We start from the raw sequence: 17,247 nt of genomic DNA, 5'->3' as shown, positions 1-17,247 counted from the left end.
ACGACCAACACCTTACCGGCCATCGTCAAGGTCCTTGTGCTCCAGCCGTGGATCTTTCTTTGGACTTTAGATAAAGCCTCCTCCCAGCTCCGGGTGCCCGTGTTCGTCCTGTCGATCGTGATCCCCAGAACCTTGATGGACGGCTTCACAGGGAACACGGTCGGCGGGCCCCGGCCGACAGGCCATGCTCTGGAGAGGTAGACCTCGCTCTTGGCCTTGTTGACAGCGGCCCCCGTCGCCCTGCAGAAGCCGTCCAGCAGTTCCTCAACCCTGGCCACGGACGGCCACATCGTCCATATAGGCCAGGGCTTTCAGTTGCTCTCCGCCGGAACCCAGGAGATGGAAACCTGTCACGCGGACGTCCCGGCAGATCGCCTGCATGAACGGCTCCAGACAGAGGACGTACAGCAGGGCCGACAGGGGACAACCCTGTCGGACCCCCGACCTGACCGGAAATGGTTCGGTCAGGTGGCGGTTCACAAGGACCCTGCTGCTTAGGCCGCTGTAGATGATCTTAACCCACTTCCTCAGGCCAAGAGCGAGACCCATCCTCTCCATAACGAGCTGCAGGTATTCGTGGCCCACTCTGTCGAAGGCTTTCTCCTGGTCCAGGCTGATTAGGACCAGGGGAAGCCCTCTCTCGTTCGAGTAGGCCACGACATCCCTGAGCAGCATGGCGTTGTCGGCCACCGATCTCCCCCGGCACCACAGACCTGGTCGGGACCCACGACTTGAGGGAGTGGCCACTGCAGACGGAGCGTCAGTGCTTTGGCCAGTATCTTGTAGTCGGTGCACAGGAGGCTGATCGGCCGCCAGTTCCTCAGATCCTTTTGATCTCCCTTCTTATGAAGAAGAGAGAGGATACTCCTCTTCATAGAAGGGGCCAGTCTACCCTCTCTGTACATCGACCCCAAGACCTGAGCCAGATCTTCGTTAAGCACCTCCCAAAAGATCTTATAGAATTCAGCAGGGATCCCATCGGGACCCAGTGTCCTTCCAGAGTTAAGACTCTTTATCACCTGGGAAAGTTCAGTGGTGTTGATCTCTGGATCCTCCTCCGCCTCCTCGTCCCTCTCGTTGCGGGACTCCAACAGGGACAGAAAGTGATGGATCAGATTTTGATCCACCACCTTCTGATCGTACAACTCCCTGTAGAAGTCCCGCACCACTGTCTCAACAGCCTCTCTGCCCTCCACCTCCTGCCCCGAGGAGTCGATCATGGAGGACATTGCAGGCCACCTCTCCTTCGTTTTCTTGAAGAAGAAGCAGCTGCACTTCTCGTCGTCCTCCATGACCCCTCCATGCAGACCCTGGAAAGGACCTTGATCTTTTCTTGCTCCTCCCGATAGAGGGCGGAGAGACTCAGTTTGACCCGGGCCACCTCCTCAGCTAGGTCGAAGCCTCTGAGCTGTAAAAGACTCAGGCGCTGGAGGCGGGCGTTTAAATGGGAATATCTCGCCCGCCTCTCGCAAGCTTTCCGTTTCCCCAGCTGAATGAAGTAGCCCTTGGTCCTTTTCTTCACCACCTCCCACCACTCTATGGGAGAATCAAAAAGGTCCTTCAGGGTCCTCCACTCCTCGAGGCATCTGCTAAAGGTCTTAATAACACGAGGGTCATCGAGCAGAGAGGTGTTGAGCTTCCAGACCCCAGGCCCCGACTCCTGTGTGCTCAGAATGAGCACCTCTGTCGTCAGGAGCCCGTGGTCTGAAAAGAAGACCGCCGGCGGACATGGCGGTCCTCTCCAGTGGCTTACTGAGGAGGACGAGATCTATCCTGGAGAAGGAGGAGCCAGAAGAACTCACCCAGGTGAACAAGGGGACCAGGTTCACAGTTCAAAGTCCTCCACGAACGCAGCCAGGTCCCTGCTGGATCTATCGTTGCGGGGCTTACTCCGGTCTACATCCCTCAGAGCACAGTTGAAATCACCTGAAATGATAACCGGTAAGGTGCCGATCAGGAGCGGGCGTAGCTGAGGACTCTCTCTCTCTGGCTGGTGGGGGCATAGACATTGACCAGCCTCAATACAGCCCCCTTGTATTTAAGGTCGAGGCTGGCCAACCTGCCCGCCTCTATCACCCTAAATTTTTTTACTTCTATGAATGGGTTTTTCAGGAGTACGGCAATCCCGTCCGCTCGGGACACATTGGACCCCGACCAGAAGGAATCACCTAGGGTCCAAGTGTCCCAGAGATCTTTATATTCTTTTTGGAACGGGATGCCGCACTCCTGTAAACAGATAATATCTGCTTTCATTCCATCCAGAGAGTTTAAAACATCGGCCCTCTTTTTCACCTCAGCGATGCTCCTCACGTTTATAGATATAATTGTTAAAGCCATAATGGTAGTGAGGGCAATTACCCGCTCCGTAACAATCATGTAAAGAATCCCTCCTCTTCCCCACTTCTCTCTTCTCCGTCACCTAGCTTAGCGCTTGCACCCATCATTTCAACCATTAGCCTCACCGCTTGATCCTCTAGGAAGACTATGGGGGGGGCTTGGCTCCCGCCACCCGGTAAGGCTGGCGAAACTCCACTGGGCTCAGGGCCCGCGGTGCTGGAGGTTCTCCCTGGTTCCCTTGTAGCCGAGGCCCGACGAGCAGAGCAGAGGCCTTGTGTGCGACTGAGGAGAGGACTGGATAGACCCCGCTAGTCGTTCTTTTAACTAAGGGTGGGGGAGGGGGTGGTTTCTCCCTTCCCGGCTGTCTGTTGCCGCAGGCCTCCTCCCTCAGCGCCAGTGACTCTGCCATTGCGGCCCTGAGGTCTTCTTGGCAGAAGACACTGGCGCTGACTCTCCTCTCCTGAGGACCTGCGGCTCTCCCACTACTGCCAGGAGGGCATACCTGTCCCCTCCCCTGAGAGAGTCTCGGTCGTGGGGCTAGAGGGATGTTACTATTTTGGGGCCTGTCCTCCACCAGGCTGCCCACTGGGGGGAGTGGAGAAGGCCCACAACTCTCCGCTCTGGACTCGGAGTGGGGCGTGTAAAACTGAGAGGGGGAGGTCTCTGCAGCGGGGGCGGGGGGGGAGAGCCAGCAGAATTGAACCTCTTGCTCTTCGCACCCCCCCACCCATGCTCCTCTTCTCCATCCTTCTCCTCTTCCCCACCACAACTGTCCACTCCCCCTCTGCCTCCACTTCCGACCCAGAGTCGGAGAGGGAGCCTATGAGACTCCTGAGGACTGTTTCCTCTCTACCCCTGTCTAGGGGAATCTGCGTTAAAGGAGCCTCCACTTGGTTTTCTGTCTCTCCATCACCCCCAAGGGCCCGCGCCCTATTTGCATAGGAGGAGGGGCAATTCCTAAAAAGGTGCCCTCCTCCACCGCACAGGTTGCAGGCCCTCTCCTGCTTGCAGGCCCTGCTCAGATGTTCTCCGCCGCAGACCTTGCACTTCATAACAGTGCAGGCTGCGGCTAAATGACCTAGGGCCCGCAGTTCCTACACAATTTGGGCATGCCATGGTAAAAGACAAGCCCCCTATTTGCACCTAAAACTACGGTGCTCGGCAGGTGGCGTACTCCGCCGATGGCGGCCACTTTCACCTGCAGGCGCACCTGCCACCATCGAGCATCGGTCCAAACCCCATCCTCGTCATTGACTCTCTTGCTTTCTGACAGGATCTCACAGTGTCTCCTCAGCCATACCTCTACATCGTACTCTGCCACTGCTTCGTTATAAAACTGAATAGTAACAATTTTAATTTCTCTATCAGTCAGGGCGTCGACCACAAATTCACTCAGGGGCATACTATCTTTTTTCTCTCTATAGATATTCCAAAAACACTCCAGCACTTGAGGGTTCTTAAAACTCACCTCAAACACGTCCCTAGGTCCAGGCAGTTTCACCACGCAGTTCAGCTCAGAAGGGGCAAAGCCCAGGCCCCTCTGCAGCACGGACCTGCTGAACTCCAGCCGGGTGAGGGCCGCGGTCTCGGCTCCAGCCTCACGGCTGAAGCGCACCGCATTGTGGTGCCTCACACCGGCGGTTCGCTGGGCCATGCTGCACTTTCCTACCTGGGAGAAGGGTCCAGAGGCTCTCAATCCGGAGGTCGGTGCAAGTCCACCTGGCTGGGGAGCAGCTTCCACCTCCGGGGCTCTTGCAGGGAGCGGGCCTTGTGGGGAGAAGTCCGGGCCCTGGCTGCAGGAGGCCTCCCTCAGGGATGTTCGCCGATCGGCCTGGTCGGTCCCTGGAATCCGAGGCCTCTACTGGATCCTGGCTAGTGACGTCAGCGGGGAGCAGTCCTGGTCAGGCCGGGCTCTGGGTAAATAGTCGGCCGGGCTTCTGGATGGGACCCACTCCGTGAGGAGTCCGCCAACTCCTCTGGCTAGGTCCCCTGTCGCTCCCGGTCCGTCCCAATCTCCGCTTGCCTCGGCCTCCGGACCGCTCCAAGGACCCAGGACTCTGCAGCTCTGTCAACCGGCACCTCCCTGTCTCGTCTGGTCTGGCCTGATGGATCAGCTCCCTGCAAGGAAAAGAAAAAGACTGTCAAATACAGTTCGATGCCCCCTGCTGGACAAAGGTTTCTCTCACAATTGGAGAGTAAGACCTGCTTCTATTACTAATACGGGCACTTGCTCTTTCTGCAGAGAGCAAACTGGGAACATGTGTGTCGCACACACAGAGCAGTTCCCCAGGGTGTAGGTCATTTTCATTAACAACTGGCAAATGTCGGATCATATTTATTTTTGCCGTTTACACTTTACCAAACTAAGTAGAGATTTACTATTTTAATTGAAAGGGTGAGCTTTATGTCTTTAAAACCAGTGAAACCTGTTGCAGTTACTCTCAGGGATCAAGGGGTGAAAATCAATTTGAAAATCAATGGATGTGCAGGCTCCTTCGGCTGCAAGGCCACTGAGATACCCTGTGCTCTCCCCACCTCTGCAGGGTGTTCGAACTGACGGTGTCCTTTCCCCTGGAGACAGAGCTCTCCCTCATGGTTTACGATCATGACCTGGTGGGCTCAGATGACCTGATCGGCGAGACCCGGATCGACCTGGAAAACCGTCTGTACAGCCGGCACCGGGCGGCCTGTGGCCTGGCACTGTACTATGACAAGTGGGTAACAGTGGGCGGAGGGGTGCAGATGGGTTTCACCAGGCTGGTGGTTCAATAGTGGGGCACAATGGCCTTTGCCGGACCAATACTTAAGCTTTAAACTGTTTTTAAAAACTAAAAATAAGTTTTTAATCCCTGCACAATGTGGTGAGGTAGTCAAAACTGCCATTAAGGTTAAATAATTTATGAATATTAAAAAAATAATAATAAAGAGCAGGCAAAATGCAACTGAAGGGCCATTTCTATGGTCTTATTGATCTTATTATTGGTCTTGCTGTGTAAAGTGTGTTGAGTACAGCGGCTGGGTGCATTAATGTCCCATGCTCTTCCCCTGGCAGGGAAGGTTACAATCAGTGGCACGATGCCAAGAAGCCGACCGCCATCCTGGCTGACCTGTGCCGCAAGAACGGGATCCCTTCACCAGAATACCGCGAGGCAGAAGTGAAAGTCCTCAACAAGATATTTAAAGTCCCCAACGAGGCATTCCCAGAAGGTCTGACACTCTTTCATCCCTTACGTATATAAGTAACATCTGTAAGGCTGTGCTGTATGGCCTGCTGGCTCTATTGGCCTTAAATTGGAGTGCTGCAAAAAGTGCTGATATATTGTCTAACTGAGTATTGATACTGAGGAGTATTACAGGTGACTAGGTTTACATGTGAATGACAATGACCCTGTATGAAAGGGTTGCCCGTCATTTAGAACTTTGAAACATTCCTCTGTATCATGTGGTCCAACCATTATAGCAGGACTGTAACACAATCTCCCAGTTTATCTGTGTCCTGCTTTAATTAACACCTGCATTCCCATACTGTGTTGGTAACCTGTAACTTCTTGTGAGTTTTTGGTGGAAGCTTTCCTTCCACCAAACGGAGTGGGTCACACTCTTGAAGTCGTCTCTGGCTCATCGCTGTCTCCTTGCAGAGCTGGTTAAGAAAAACAAGAAGACTGAGGAGGACATCCTGGAGTTGGACGAGCACAAGGCACTCAGCGTGCTGCACCGCTGGGCCGAGATGAGGGAGTTCAGTGAGGGTGCCTGCGCCCTGGTCCCCGAGCACGTTGAGATCCGCTCGTTGCTCAACTCTGAAAAACCTGGGCTGGCACAGGTGAGACTGGCGCTGTAGTGACTCTGAACTCAGGTTGGAGCACACTGGCACTGTACTGGCACAGGTGCCTCTGCTATTATTCTGTCTGAGGTGGTCTTGCCGTTTCTCACAGGGTTACGTCCACATGTGGATTGACATGTTTCCTGTGGATGTGCCAGCCCCGCCCCCGGTCAACATCAAGCCCCGCCTCCCCATAAGGTAAACACATCTTCAAACCATCCCCTCAATGCCATTGAAAATGCAAATTGAGTTTCACTCTGAAAGTAGCTATGAAACTCAGCTTTGGGACACTGCTGCACACTGTAACTGGTCCTTACAGGATGTAGCCCGATAGGTTTTCCAAGTCTCTTTCAAATCCCCTGCAGCTTCAGGCTTGAAAGGAATCGGGACCTTTGAGAGCCAGTGTTGTGTCCCCTTGTTTCAATGTAAAAATGTCAACGTGCCAAAGCGACTGTTGTTTAGATAGGTATGTAACGTGTCTTACACTGGACAGTTAAAGTGGCTGAGTTAACGTGCTCCTTCCTTTGTCCTTACTTTGTCTCTGTCCTCCAGCTACGAGTTGCGTGTCATCATTTGGAACGCCGATGATGTGGTTCTGGATGACGTGAATCCGTTCACCGGGGAGCTGTCCAGCGACATCTACATCAAAGGGTAGGCCGTGTTTCTGCAAGTCGCCCTGACCTGTAGGCATGAACAGACCCATAGGGGCTACGGGAATCGCACACTGCTCGGAGGGCTGGCTGGGGAGACGGGGCACTTATCTGAGAAAGGGGAGATCGTTTTGCCCAACTGGCTCACTTAGCTGACTAGTTGATGCCTGAATTGTTTTCTTAAAAAAAAAAAAAACAGATAGCGAAGTGTGTTAGGTCTATTGGTACAAAGAGTGATCTTTCGCATTCGGTCAAGCGTTATGAGGAAGACAAAGCCAGACCTCATTGACTGAATGTGTCTCTGCTTTCGGCTCTGTCCTCATCGTCTGAACCCAGTGATTTTTTCTGTTTCTTCCCCTCTCCCCGTCTGTCCAGCTGGATCAAGGGGCTGGAGGATGAGAAGCAGGAGACGGACGTCCACTTCAACTCTTTGACGGGGGAGGGCAACTTCAACTGGAGGTTTGTGTTTCGCTTCGACTACCTGCCCACAGAGAAGGAGCTCACCTACAAGAAGAAGGAGTCCATCTTCTCCCTGGATGAGTCCGAATTCCGGCAGCCCGCTGTGCTAGTGCTGCAGGTTTGGGACTACGACCGCATCGGTGCCAATGACTTCCTGGGTGAGTGTGGGCCAACACACAGGGGAATGGCCCACGGAGGTCCTGGTTGAGCAGAGCTAGGCCGCTTTAATACGAAACACCTTGAAACACCTGCTGCTTCAAAGCCAGGCACTCTGAATGCCAGATTCCTGATAATGATGTTTTGTAAGAGAGCTGTTTAAGGAAGCCTAGGTTTATAGTGGTGGGTTTTTGGAGCCATAATAATAAAGATCTTACAAGAGAACATGCAGACTAAAAATTATAATCATAATTTTATAGCACAAGAATGTGGAGAAGATGAGCATTACCATATGTTCTGTTTTGTTGTGGTTTATCCCCCTCATCTCTCTCTGCGTTTCCACCAGGGTCCATTGAGCTGCGTCTGAATGACATGGTGAGAGCGGCCAAGTCCTCAGACCAGTGCAGCGTCAAGATGGCCAAGGACAAGGCCAGCCCACGCTTCTCCATCTTCAGGAGCAAAAGGATGAAGGGCTGGTGGCCCCTGATCAAGCTGAAGAGCCAGGAGGACATAGAGAGGGAGGAGCGGGAGGCGGAGGAGGCCTTGAAGAACAAGAAGAAGAAAAAGAAGAAAAAAGGCAAAAGGGGAGAGATGAAGCCAGAGGACATCCAGTTTGTGGACGCCAGCGGGAACACCTACGTCCTGATGGTAAGTGACAGCTGGGTGGTCATCCTGCATTGGAAATACTCAACCCTTATGAGAATTGCAAAATGGTATCCAGAACTTCAGCATAACTGACATCTGGATAGACTGAAGTGATCATGTATAGGTATATGACTTTGGCTTCAGAAACTTGTTTCCTGCTTGGCATAAATATTCCAGGCCTCATACATTATGGACAATCACACGAACTAATCGAATATAGAGGCAGTCGCTCGCTGCATGAGTTAATGGGTTTCATAGCAGTTTCATTGTACAGGTCTTTAGTGATTTTAAACCTTTTTTCCCTAGTGTGTTCTACCAAATGTAATACTGTGCTAGTTGTGTATAGTGTAGTATGTAGTGATATTCGTATTTCTGTGCCATGTAATACAGCATGGTGTTCATAGTGTAACGTAGTGTATCATCCCTGTTGTAATGCAGTGTGAGTTGTGCGCAGTCTGATGCAGTTTGTGGTGTGTAGTGTAATTCAGTGTCGGGTATATTGCCATGGGGTTGTTGTGTGTTGTACAGTATGCTGTGTTGTGTGTACTGTGTTGTATACAGTGTGCTGTGTTGTGTGTTCTTCAGGGGAAGGTGGAAGCGGAGTTCCAGCTGGTGACAGTTGAGGAGGCTGAGAAGAATCCTGTGGGCCGAGCACGCAAGGAACCAGAGCCCCTGGACAAGCCCAAGTCAGTAATGCCCCAGCACCCCTGTACTGCAGTGTACTGCCCCCAGGCCCTGAGTATAAATACTCTACTGCCCTCTGCATCTCTCTGCACTGTACTGACAGTACTGATGCTCCCCTTACCTCAGGAAGCTATACTGACTACAGCACTACAATGAAACCTTAAACAGCCTCATCAAATTTGCCAATTCAACATTTTTATGAAAAAGAATAGAGACGAATATAATGCAGTATTGTAAAAGTGGAGAGATGGGACTGTGCGATAGTGTCTCCTACCATCTCTCTCACTCTCTCTCTCTTTCTCTCTCCCTCCCCCTCCCTTTCTCTCCTTCTCACGTTCTCACCATTTCTCTCCTCCCATGTCCAGCCGCCCCAAGACCTCCTTCAACTGGTTTGTGAACCCCATGAAGACCTGCATCTTTTTCATCTGGAAGAAGTACAAGAAGTACATCATTGCCCTCATCGTGCTGGTCATCCTCACACTCTTCCTCTTCCTCATCCTCTACACCTTGCCTGGGCAGATCAGTGGCCTCATCGTCAACGGCTGAGGGCCGCTGGTGGGGGTGGGGGGGACGGATGGGAGAGACCAGAGTGGTTTGTAAAATTACAAGTGCTGTGACTACTACATTCAGAACACCTAGCAACTCCCAAGCTCCAAGGAACTGTAAAACGGTTAATGTGTTTGCAACTTTTTTTTTTTTTTACAATAGCTGGTAAGACTTTTTATGTAAAAGGTCTGCCTTAATCACAGTTGTAAATGTTTGACCACACCCAAATGCAACAAAAAACTATGAATGTAATTGGCTTGCACGCAATTAGTCAATTTACCATTTGTGGCAAATTTGATCCCACAAGGAGCCGGAGTTACAGTTTGTCTAGATTCAGAAAAGGAGCTGAAAGACTAAGCGAACTGCCAATGATGAACTGGAATTTCTTTTCTTCCACTAACTGGGGGAGAGAGAGAACGAGTCCCAGCATCCTGCCGTCAGACACTTTACAGTTCCCTGTCTCATCCACAAGAGCAGTTCTGACACCGACATCCCGCCGTTGCGATGGATAAACACCCAGCATAAAACGAAGCTGGCAGACCCAACACCTCTGTAGCCAGTACACCACTGCTGTGCCACGCAGGCTACGACCCCAGACAATTGGGCAGAAGGATGATATTCACTTTAATATGATGAGGCTCAGTTTTATGTTATTGTTATTATTTATCTGTAAAACAAAAAAACAATCAGGCTTCTGTTTCAATATTTCGTCCATTTCAAACACTTTATCTACTTATTTATTTGTTTAAATACAAAACCAGACAAAAAAGAAAGCACACAGAGAGAGAACAAACCAAAACCGAAATCACCCCTGTACTATTTCCAGAGTCGATCTGTGCCTTACCCCGGAGAATCGCGCTGCCCAGCAGAGCCTGAAGATGTTCATTCCAGCAGACACCTGTCAATACTGTGTGTTATTCAGCCGCCGCACCTCTGCTATTAATCACGAGAGGCTGCCAGACTAGCTTGGTGTGACCTGCAAGAAGGGTATGATCACGTATGATGACATTATCGATTCTGCAGTGGCTCTGTTGTAAAGAGCCATAGAGCCATGCAAACACATCACTTCATGTTTCCATTCAGCAAGCAGTGAGTTGGACAGCATTCAAGTGGCGCTTTATCATATAAAAACGACCACAGTATTTCATTTCCCCAGCTACCCATATTTCACAGTCCCTTCGATTTTCATTCCCTGGGCTCTAAAATGTTAGACTCTGCTTTTATTGTGGCTCGTTCTTCACGTTGCAAACCCGTTAGCCTAAAGATCAATTCTGTCTCTCTCTGTTTTTTTTTTGGTACCTACATATTATTTGTTTTTGAGATGTAATATTGATCCTTGTTATCAAGTCATTGTTTTGTGGAAATTATACACGGATAAATGAAGGAATAAATCATATTTTATATTGATGATCGTGAATGAAATAAATGATTCAGTTACTGCCTTTATGAACGTTAGGAGGTCACATCCGCTTTCATTTTCATCAGTCACACGTTTGTGCACAGAGCTGCGTATCGAGCATGGGTGAGGAGAGCCGGAGGGGAGGGAAACAGCTGTCGTTGTGTTTTGGGAAGATGTGGAGCCGAAAGAAGGAGAGGGTTGTCTGGAGAGCGGAGCAGCGAGAGTGTTGCTTTTGTGGAAGATAGACATTTGAACTGCGGTTGGCATTTCAGTAATGTCACACGTCTGTTAAAGTCACCACCTCACCTTCAGTGACTGGCCGTGCAGCTTGTGTCTGATATAGACAGACAAAGTGATGCCCTGGAGCCATGATGCTGTATTTGCCTGTGTATTTCTGATGCTCCCGTTGGGCGATTTTCTCATGCAACACAGATCGATGTAGCCCCAACAGTCGTGTAAACCAGGTGTGTGGTAGATCATGTTTTTTGGTTTTGCATTCTCGAGAAAAGAGCGACGAGGTATCTTACTGTGTCAGCGGCTTGTTGTGAACTTGAAGCAGACCCATGGAGAGAAAGCTTGCTCACAGGGCCTGTCTGTTTCCTTGCAATGCACCTGGACTGTCTCTCCGAGGGAATGGGAACATAAAGGAGTGTCACGTGACGAGCCCAATAGTGAAGACCTGAACGGCGACAGTCCCGACCACACCGTTAATGCACAGATGGTGGTGATATGTTCTTGCCCAACCCCCCCAAACCGCACATCTAACCATATGAATGACTCGGGTTGACTGGATTAATCAGCACATGTGGAAGAAATGTGAATCCTGTAATCTGTCATCACGTGCCCTCCCTCCCTGTCACTGCAGGGCTGGAAAACTAGCTGTTCTCCTGCGTGTGTGCGTGCGTGCGTGTGTGTACTCCTATTCCGTGTGCACCCATGCAGATGCTCATACGAGGTACTCAAAACAGGACAAGCTGTGCACTTATGCAATCTGTCTACATCTCTCTTCATCTCTCCGTCTGCCTGTCTCTGTCTATTGATCCAGCCACACAACCTGTGCACAGACTGTCTACTGTCAGAGAAACCACATAAATGGAGGTTAAAGAGAAGTATGACTGACTGGGTAATAAAACTCATACTGGAGGCGTTGTGTAATGTGCTTCAGTCTCCGGATGGGTGCAGGGGGGTGACTGCGAGAGGCCTAAAAAATGATTTGAAAGTGTTCTACTACTTCATATATGAGTATTTCTAAATGCTTCATACACACACACACACACACACACACACACACACACAATTGAAACAAACAAACCTGGTATTCAAAGCTGGAGGAGCAGAGCTGGTATTCTTCCCATGAAGTTTACCTCCAGCACTGTGGTGTCGATGACGTTGCACTGAGCGGAGCCGGCCTCTGAGGTGCAGGAGGCCTCCCCCTGCCTGACAGGACACAAATATCTTTTCATTCCCGGGGAGGCGAGGTGTCAGCGGTGGGCGTCTGGCTGTGTCTGAGCCGTGTCAGGCATTAATAGCCGTTCAGATCAGCTGTAATGAAAGTGTCAGTCAAACTGGCTTTTAATGATTCCTGAGCTTGAGTGCAAACTTTTTTTGTTTTATTTTTTCATTTAATTCATGAAGCTTTGAACTGTTTTTTTACTCCCATGTGGTTATTGTTGTTGTTATAGTTATTTTCTTCCCTCTTTCCTTGGTTGTGTTCTGCAACAAAAGGTTTTATTGCAGAAATATAGCGGCAAGATTGTAATTACATTGCAGCAACCCATAAAGGTTGCAAGAATGGATCTACATAGGTAGCAGCAAGGTAGCTGTTAGCTGCAACCTTGCTGTAAGTTAGCACAAAGGTTACAAAAAAGATTCTGGTTTATATGTTAGCAGGAAGGTAACAGAAACATACCATAGACCTGGACCCTTTTACATTATGAAAAGTGCCAGCAATCCTTAAATGATAAATAATTACATATATTGATATCAGCAATTCAATTTATGATTGGACATTTGTTAATTTCAGCAATTTAATTAAATAATGTACAATCACACACTTTACTGCCTTTGACAAATGTGCATTTAAAATAAATCTATATTATACATGGATTATAGTTTTAAATGTCTACCGTTGGAACAAAGTATTCCAATGTTTTACACATTTACAATTAAAATCAGCCGTGTTATAGGCTACTGAAATAAATGCCATATCTATAACTTTATAGCATTCTATTATTATAACCGCTCAATCCTTTAGAGTGGGTCGCATAGCATTCAATATACTGAAAATTAATCCATGGAGTTTAAAAGTTTTCAAACCTTAAATTGAATGTAATGGAACTTTTGGTCAGAAAAAAATTCCCTAAATACTCTTATTCACAGTACCTTCTCCTGTTTACCTATCCTGTTGGATCTTTCTACTGTCTTTTTTTATTTTATTTTTCTCGGCTGTAGATTGTAAGTGTTGAGTATATCTTAGGTTCTATCAGCTTGTAATCTTGGATCTGTATGTCAGTAGAGGCCTACATCTCAGTATGCTGTATCAGAGTGTATTATCAGGGAAGTGTATGTTAATTTATGATCAACAGAAATGCAGTACAGATCTTTTTGTGGTGTTTTTGTGTTTGTTTTTTAGATATATAATTAATAAATTAAGCAGTACAGATGTTTGACGTTGAGTGAAGTGAAAAAGAAAAAAAAGCGTAAAAGGTGTGTACATGAGATGCTAACTTGGCGTGTCCTGGGCAGCACTCGGAACAAATGTGTAAAATCTGTGTGCTTACAACTCTATATCTGACATCATACACCTGTGTTTGTGTGTGCATCTGTCTACAATTGTCTGCATTGTCCAGCAGTGTAACATGCATCCTTCCCCCTGGTCCTGCTCTTAGCTGCACAGTGCCCATCTTTTCACCACGTCATGACTGAAGCGGGAGTTGAGCATATGGCACGATGCTGGGGCTCAGGCGAGCAGCAGGGCCGACCCCGGGGCATTGGTCTCTCCGTCCCCGTGACTGCAGTCTGAAAGCCCAGAAGGTTGCAATACAACAGGTGAGCCAGGTGTGCTGCTTGTGGCGGCGGGGGTTTGAGAAAGGTCAGGTTAATTAATATGCATCTTGGCTCTCCCAGCCGCCCACGACAGAACCCCGGTGGGGAACCAGACGTCGACGCGGTGACTGAGTGGAGCTGTAATGAGTTCTGACAGCTACGGTCTACATCTGGGCTCCATTACTGACATTTATTTATTTGATCCATTGTTGTTCATTTTGGCCCCCATAGAAGCAATTGGAGCTGGGAATTGGAGTTGCTGCCTTTACAGTCGCAATAGGTTGGATTTGTGGAGGAAGTTGTGCAGAGCTTTTGACGACCCTTCCTGTCTGAAAACGAAGCACATCGTTTACTGTATGGGAAACTAGTACAAACCTGGCCGTCTCAGTTCCTGGACCCAGGGGCTGCAGGGTCTTCTGGCTTTAATTACAGGATAGATCATGATTACCTAATTGAACTAGTAATGGACTTAATTAATCAATATGAACGTAGTCTTTAGCCACTGATTTAAGACTCCTGTAAACCAGACAGATTGGGGTTGGAGACCCTCTCCTACGTGTTTTATTGAACACCTTCTAGTGTTGTGCATTGGCTACTACAGTTAGCATCTGTCAGCGTGTTGGTTCATGCAGGTTGATTTGGAGCCACTACCTTTCCCGAATCATACATGACTGTATTGATTGAAAGGTAACATAACTTGCAAAAGGCCATTTCAACTTCTAGAACTCAATTTATGTGTATATATTTTTAAAGGTCAATATTACAATATAACATTACAGCACGGCCCCCCACCCCAGTTCATTATGTATTTGTTTTCCAGAGGTTATCCCTCTATCCAGAGGCCTCCTCCTCCAGCTTCAGCAGAGAATGTCTAAATTAGCTTTCCTGGGAAGCCCAGAAACAAGCAATAACACCACAAATTAACCTTAATCCCTCTGGCACACACTTTCGCCCACAGACATTCGAATGTGTTTCTCCCGGGCACAATTATATACGGTGAAAGAAAAGCCTCCCAGCCAGATTCCAACACCTATCCTCAGACAAAGCGTGCAACCGTTCCCGGCCGAGACCCCCTCTGGTCCACAAGCCCCTCTCTCTGCACCTCCCCCCACCCCATACCGCAAGTTCTGATTAATTTCCTGGGGCGATTTCTGTCCAATCATTGTATAAGTTTAAGATTGCAGCAAGCATCCCAGTTCCCCCGCACCACTCCCTGCCTCCTGGAGGGATTTAACTCGGTTTAGAGCGAGTTATTGAACTTCATTGTGTGAGAGACGGCTACCTCTTCTTGTGTTGGAAGCATCGTCTGCCAATTTATTTCAGGATTAATTTGTATTGTTATGTTTTGTTTGGGTTGTAGGTTTCCTTAGACAATTTGGAAGAGAGAGACATTGAATTAAAACACAATATCTCCACATTTCTCTATAATCTGATCCCAGCTGAGCCGCCCGTTTACTTCAGTGGACTGACAAATCGTAATTGGACATATTTTAAAAAATAATCGTCCTCCTAAAAGAGTTTTAAAAGAGTTTGTTATTTTGACTGGTCATTCTCACTTTGTTTAGTAGCTGAAAAAAAAAAAGAAAGAAAAAAATTATGTCCACTAGTTCAATTTAGGGATCTAATGAAAGTAACCAGACCTTGGTTAAAAACTAAAACCCAGACACCCAGAGGTCCTGATTCTGAGTAGCAAGGGGACCCATTTTCAGAGCTGTTTCACTGTTGAAAATATTGTTGATATCTTCTCAAAAACACTATACTGTTGCAATACTTCATACTCCAATACTATACTCCACCGTAATTAGAGTGCTGAGCCAATTTGGTGCTGGGGTCTGAGGCTGTGGATCTGGGACCTACAGGGTCTGCTGATTTGTATTGCAGCTGAGCTCTGAATTCATTAATGTAGCTTATTTTCCAGGTCTCTACTTGTCGCCATATAAAGCTGTAACACTGAGGCTCTTCAGGACCAGGGCCACAGAACACTGACTTGTTGCGTAAATCTTATTTGTCATTATTATAATTATTCATTATTAGTAGTATTATTATTATTATTAGTAGTAGTAGTAGTATTACTATTATTCCCTGGTTGAATTTCATCATCTTGTGCCCATAAACAAAGCTCTTCTAAGAAACCATAATCCCTGCAGAGGTGTGGCGAGGGGCAGGGCACGCGCACGGGGAACTCCAATTTCAGCATTAATTTCCGTTTGAGCAACAGGATGGGAACATTGTGCAACATTAAAAGAGAAACATATATATTTAAATACATCCTTATATTCTGCAATAGGCAGCGCAGTGTTCTTCAGATTACATAGACGCAATAGGAAACTTTCTCTGTTCTCAGCTTCTTCACCCCTGACACACCCATGATACATAGCAGAGTTGTTAAAAAATTTAACATTTTGGATGAACAACAAAAATAAGACAAAATGCATAAACCATTTATTTTTGGACTTCCCATCAAAAAATGTATCTATTTTCTAAAATAAAGCCATCATCTTTATAATAATAAAGGTCCCAACAGCCATGCCTCTCCGGTGTCTGTCAGTCATATGGAAGTGCTTTGGTCTCAGTTTGGAGATGTCAGGGAACACCCAGCTCTACTGGGACTGCAACAGAGCTCACACACCACTAGGGGACACTCTTAATTCTGCTCCAGATCACTGGAAACCAGTGAAGTGAACACTGGTATAGCAGGCAGGGGGCTGTGGATGCACTTCCTGTCTTGTCTGATTCATCGTGAGATATAACACTGAAGTCCTGTCTATTCTTTCACATGGAACCCGCTGTGGTGAAGAGCCCCTCTGTGCGTCTCAGTGCCTTGGTGTATCTGTCTATATTCAGTACGAAGATGGCTCAGGTTAATCTCCTGATTCACTGCAGCGTATAAACTGTGGTCCGTCAATACTGCTCCCTACTCAGACCGCTGTGTGGGGCTGAGAAGCACCGAAATATTAAAGCAGTGGAGGTTTATGTTTGTTTTTATTGGAGCCCGGTGCTCAGGCCCTGGGTGCTGATTCAGCAGAGGTATTGTCTGTAAAGCTCACTGGGATGCAGACCTGTATGGATAGTCTCTCTGTATTAGTGCTGTTGGGCTGTGCTCGACAGAGCTCAGCTAGTCCTGCAGAGACAGATCACCTAAATTAGGATCAATTGCTCAGACTGAGTTGGTGTTGCTGCCAGGGCCACCGACAGTGGGGAGGGACCACCCTGGACAGTTATCCCGGACTCAGGCTCTGGAGGAATTGAGTTTGTAAAGTGGGGGAGGCTTTCTTATACAGTTGTCCTGGGCCCCAACATTCCCGGCTGACCAAAAAACAAAACACAACGGCAAAACACTCCACAGGAACCATTATTGTTCTATACGCGGGTTGCCGTTGGCTGTGTCTGTGTGTCTCTCTCTGCTTTTCCCATGTGTGTTTTGCACTCTTCTGGGTCAGTGTCACGCAGGCGGCTGACAGCGATACGGAGCCAGCGCCGGGATGCATTGCATTCATTTGTTATTG

At 48.2% G+C, this 17,247-nt stretch overlaps 1 protein-coding gene across 1 annotated transcript in view; it reads left to right on the top strand.

Moving 5' to 3' along the window:
• Positions 1-10,705, top strand: part of fer1l4 (fer-1 like family member 4) — a 36,920-nt gene extending 26,215 nt beyond the window's left edge. The window contains exons 38-46 of the mRNA XM_066702159.1: positions 4,881-5,051; positions 5,390-5,544; positions 5,976-6,157; positions 6,270-6,355; positions 6,710-6,808; positions 7,183-7,424; positions 7,769-8,070; positions 8,653-8,753; positions 9,117-10,705. Coding sequence (XP_066558256.1) covers positions 4,881-5,051; positions 5,390-5,544; positions 5,976-6,157; positions 6,270-6,355; positions 6,710-6,808; positions 7,183-7,424; positions 7,769-8,070; positions 8,653-8,753; positions 9,117-9,297 — 1,519 coding nt within the window. The 3' untranslated portion in view covers positions 9,298-10,705. The remainder of the gene's footprint in view (positions 1-4,880; positions 5,052-5,389; positions 5,545-5,975; positions 6,158-6,269; positions 6,356-6,709; positions 6,809-7,182; positions 7,425-7,768; positions 8,071-8,652; positions 8,754-9,116) is intronic.
• The last annotated feature ends 6,542 nt before the right edge of the window (positions 10,706-17,247 follow it).

The sequence above is a fragment of the Amia ocellicauda genome, chromosome 4 (assembly GCF_036373705.1).
Source record: "Amia ocellicauda isolate fAmiCal2 chromosome 4, fAmiCal2.hap1, whole genome shotgun sequence".
In the NCBI taxonomy this organism is placed as follows: Eukaryota; Metazoa; Chordata; class Actinopteri; order Amiiformes; family Amiidae; genus Amia; species Amia ocellicauda.
Note: the sequence above shows the minus strand (reverse complement) of the source record. Positions and strands in the feature narration are given on the sequence as shown.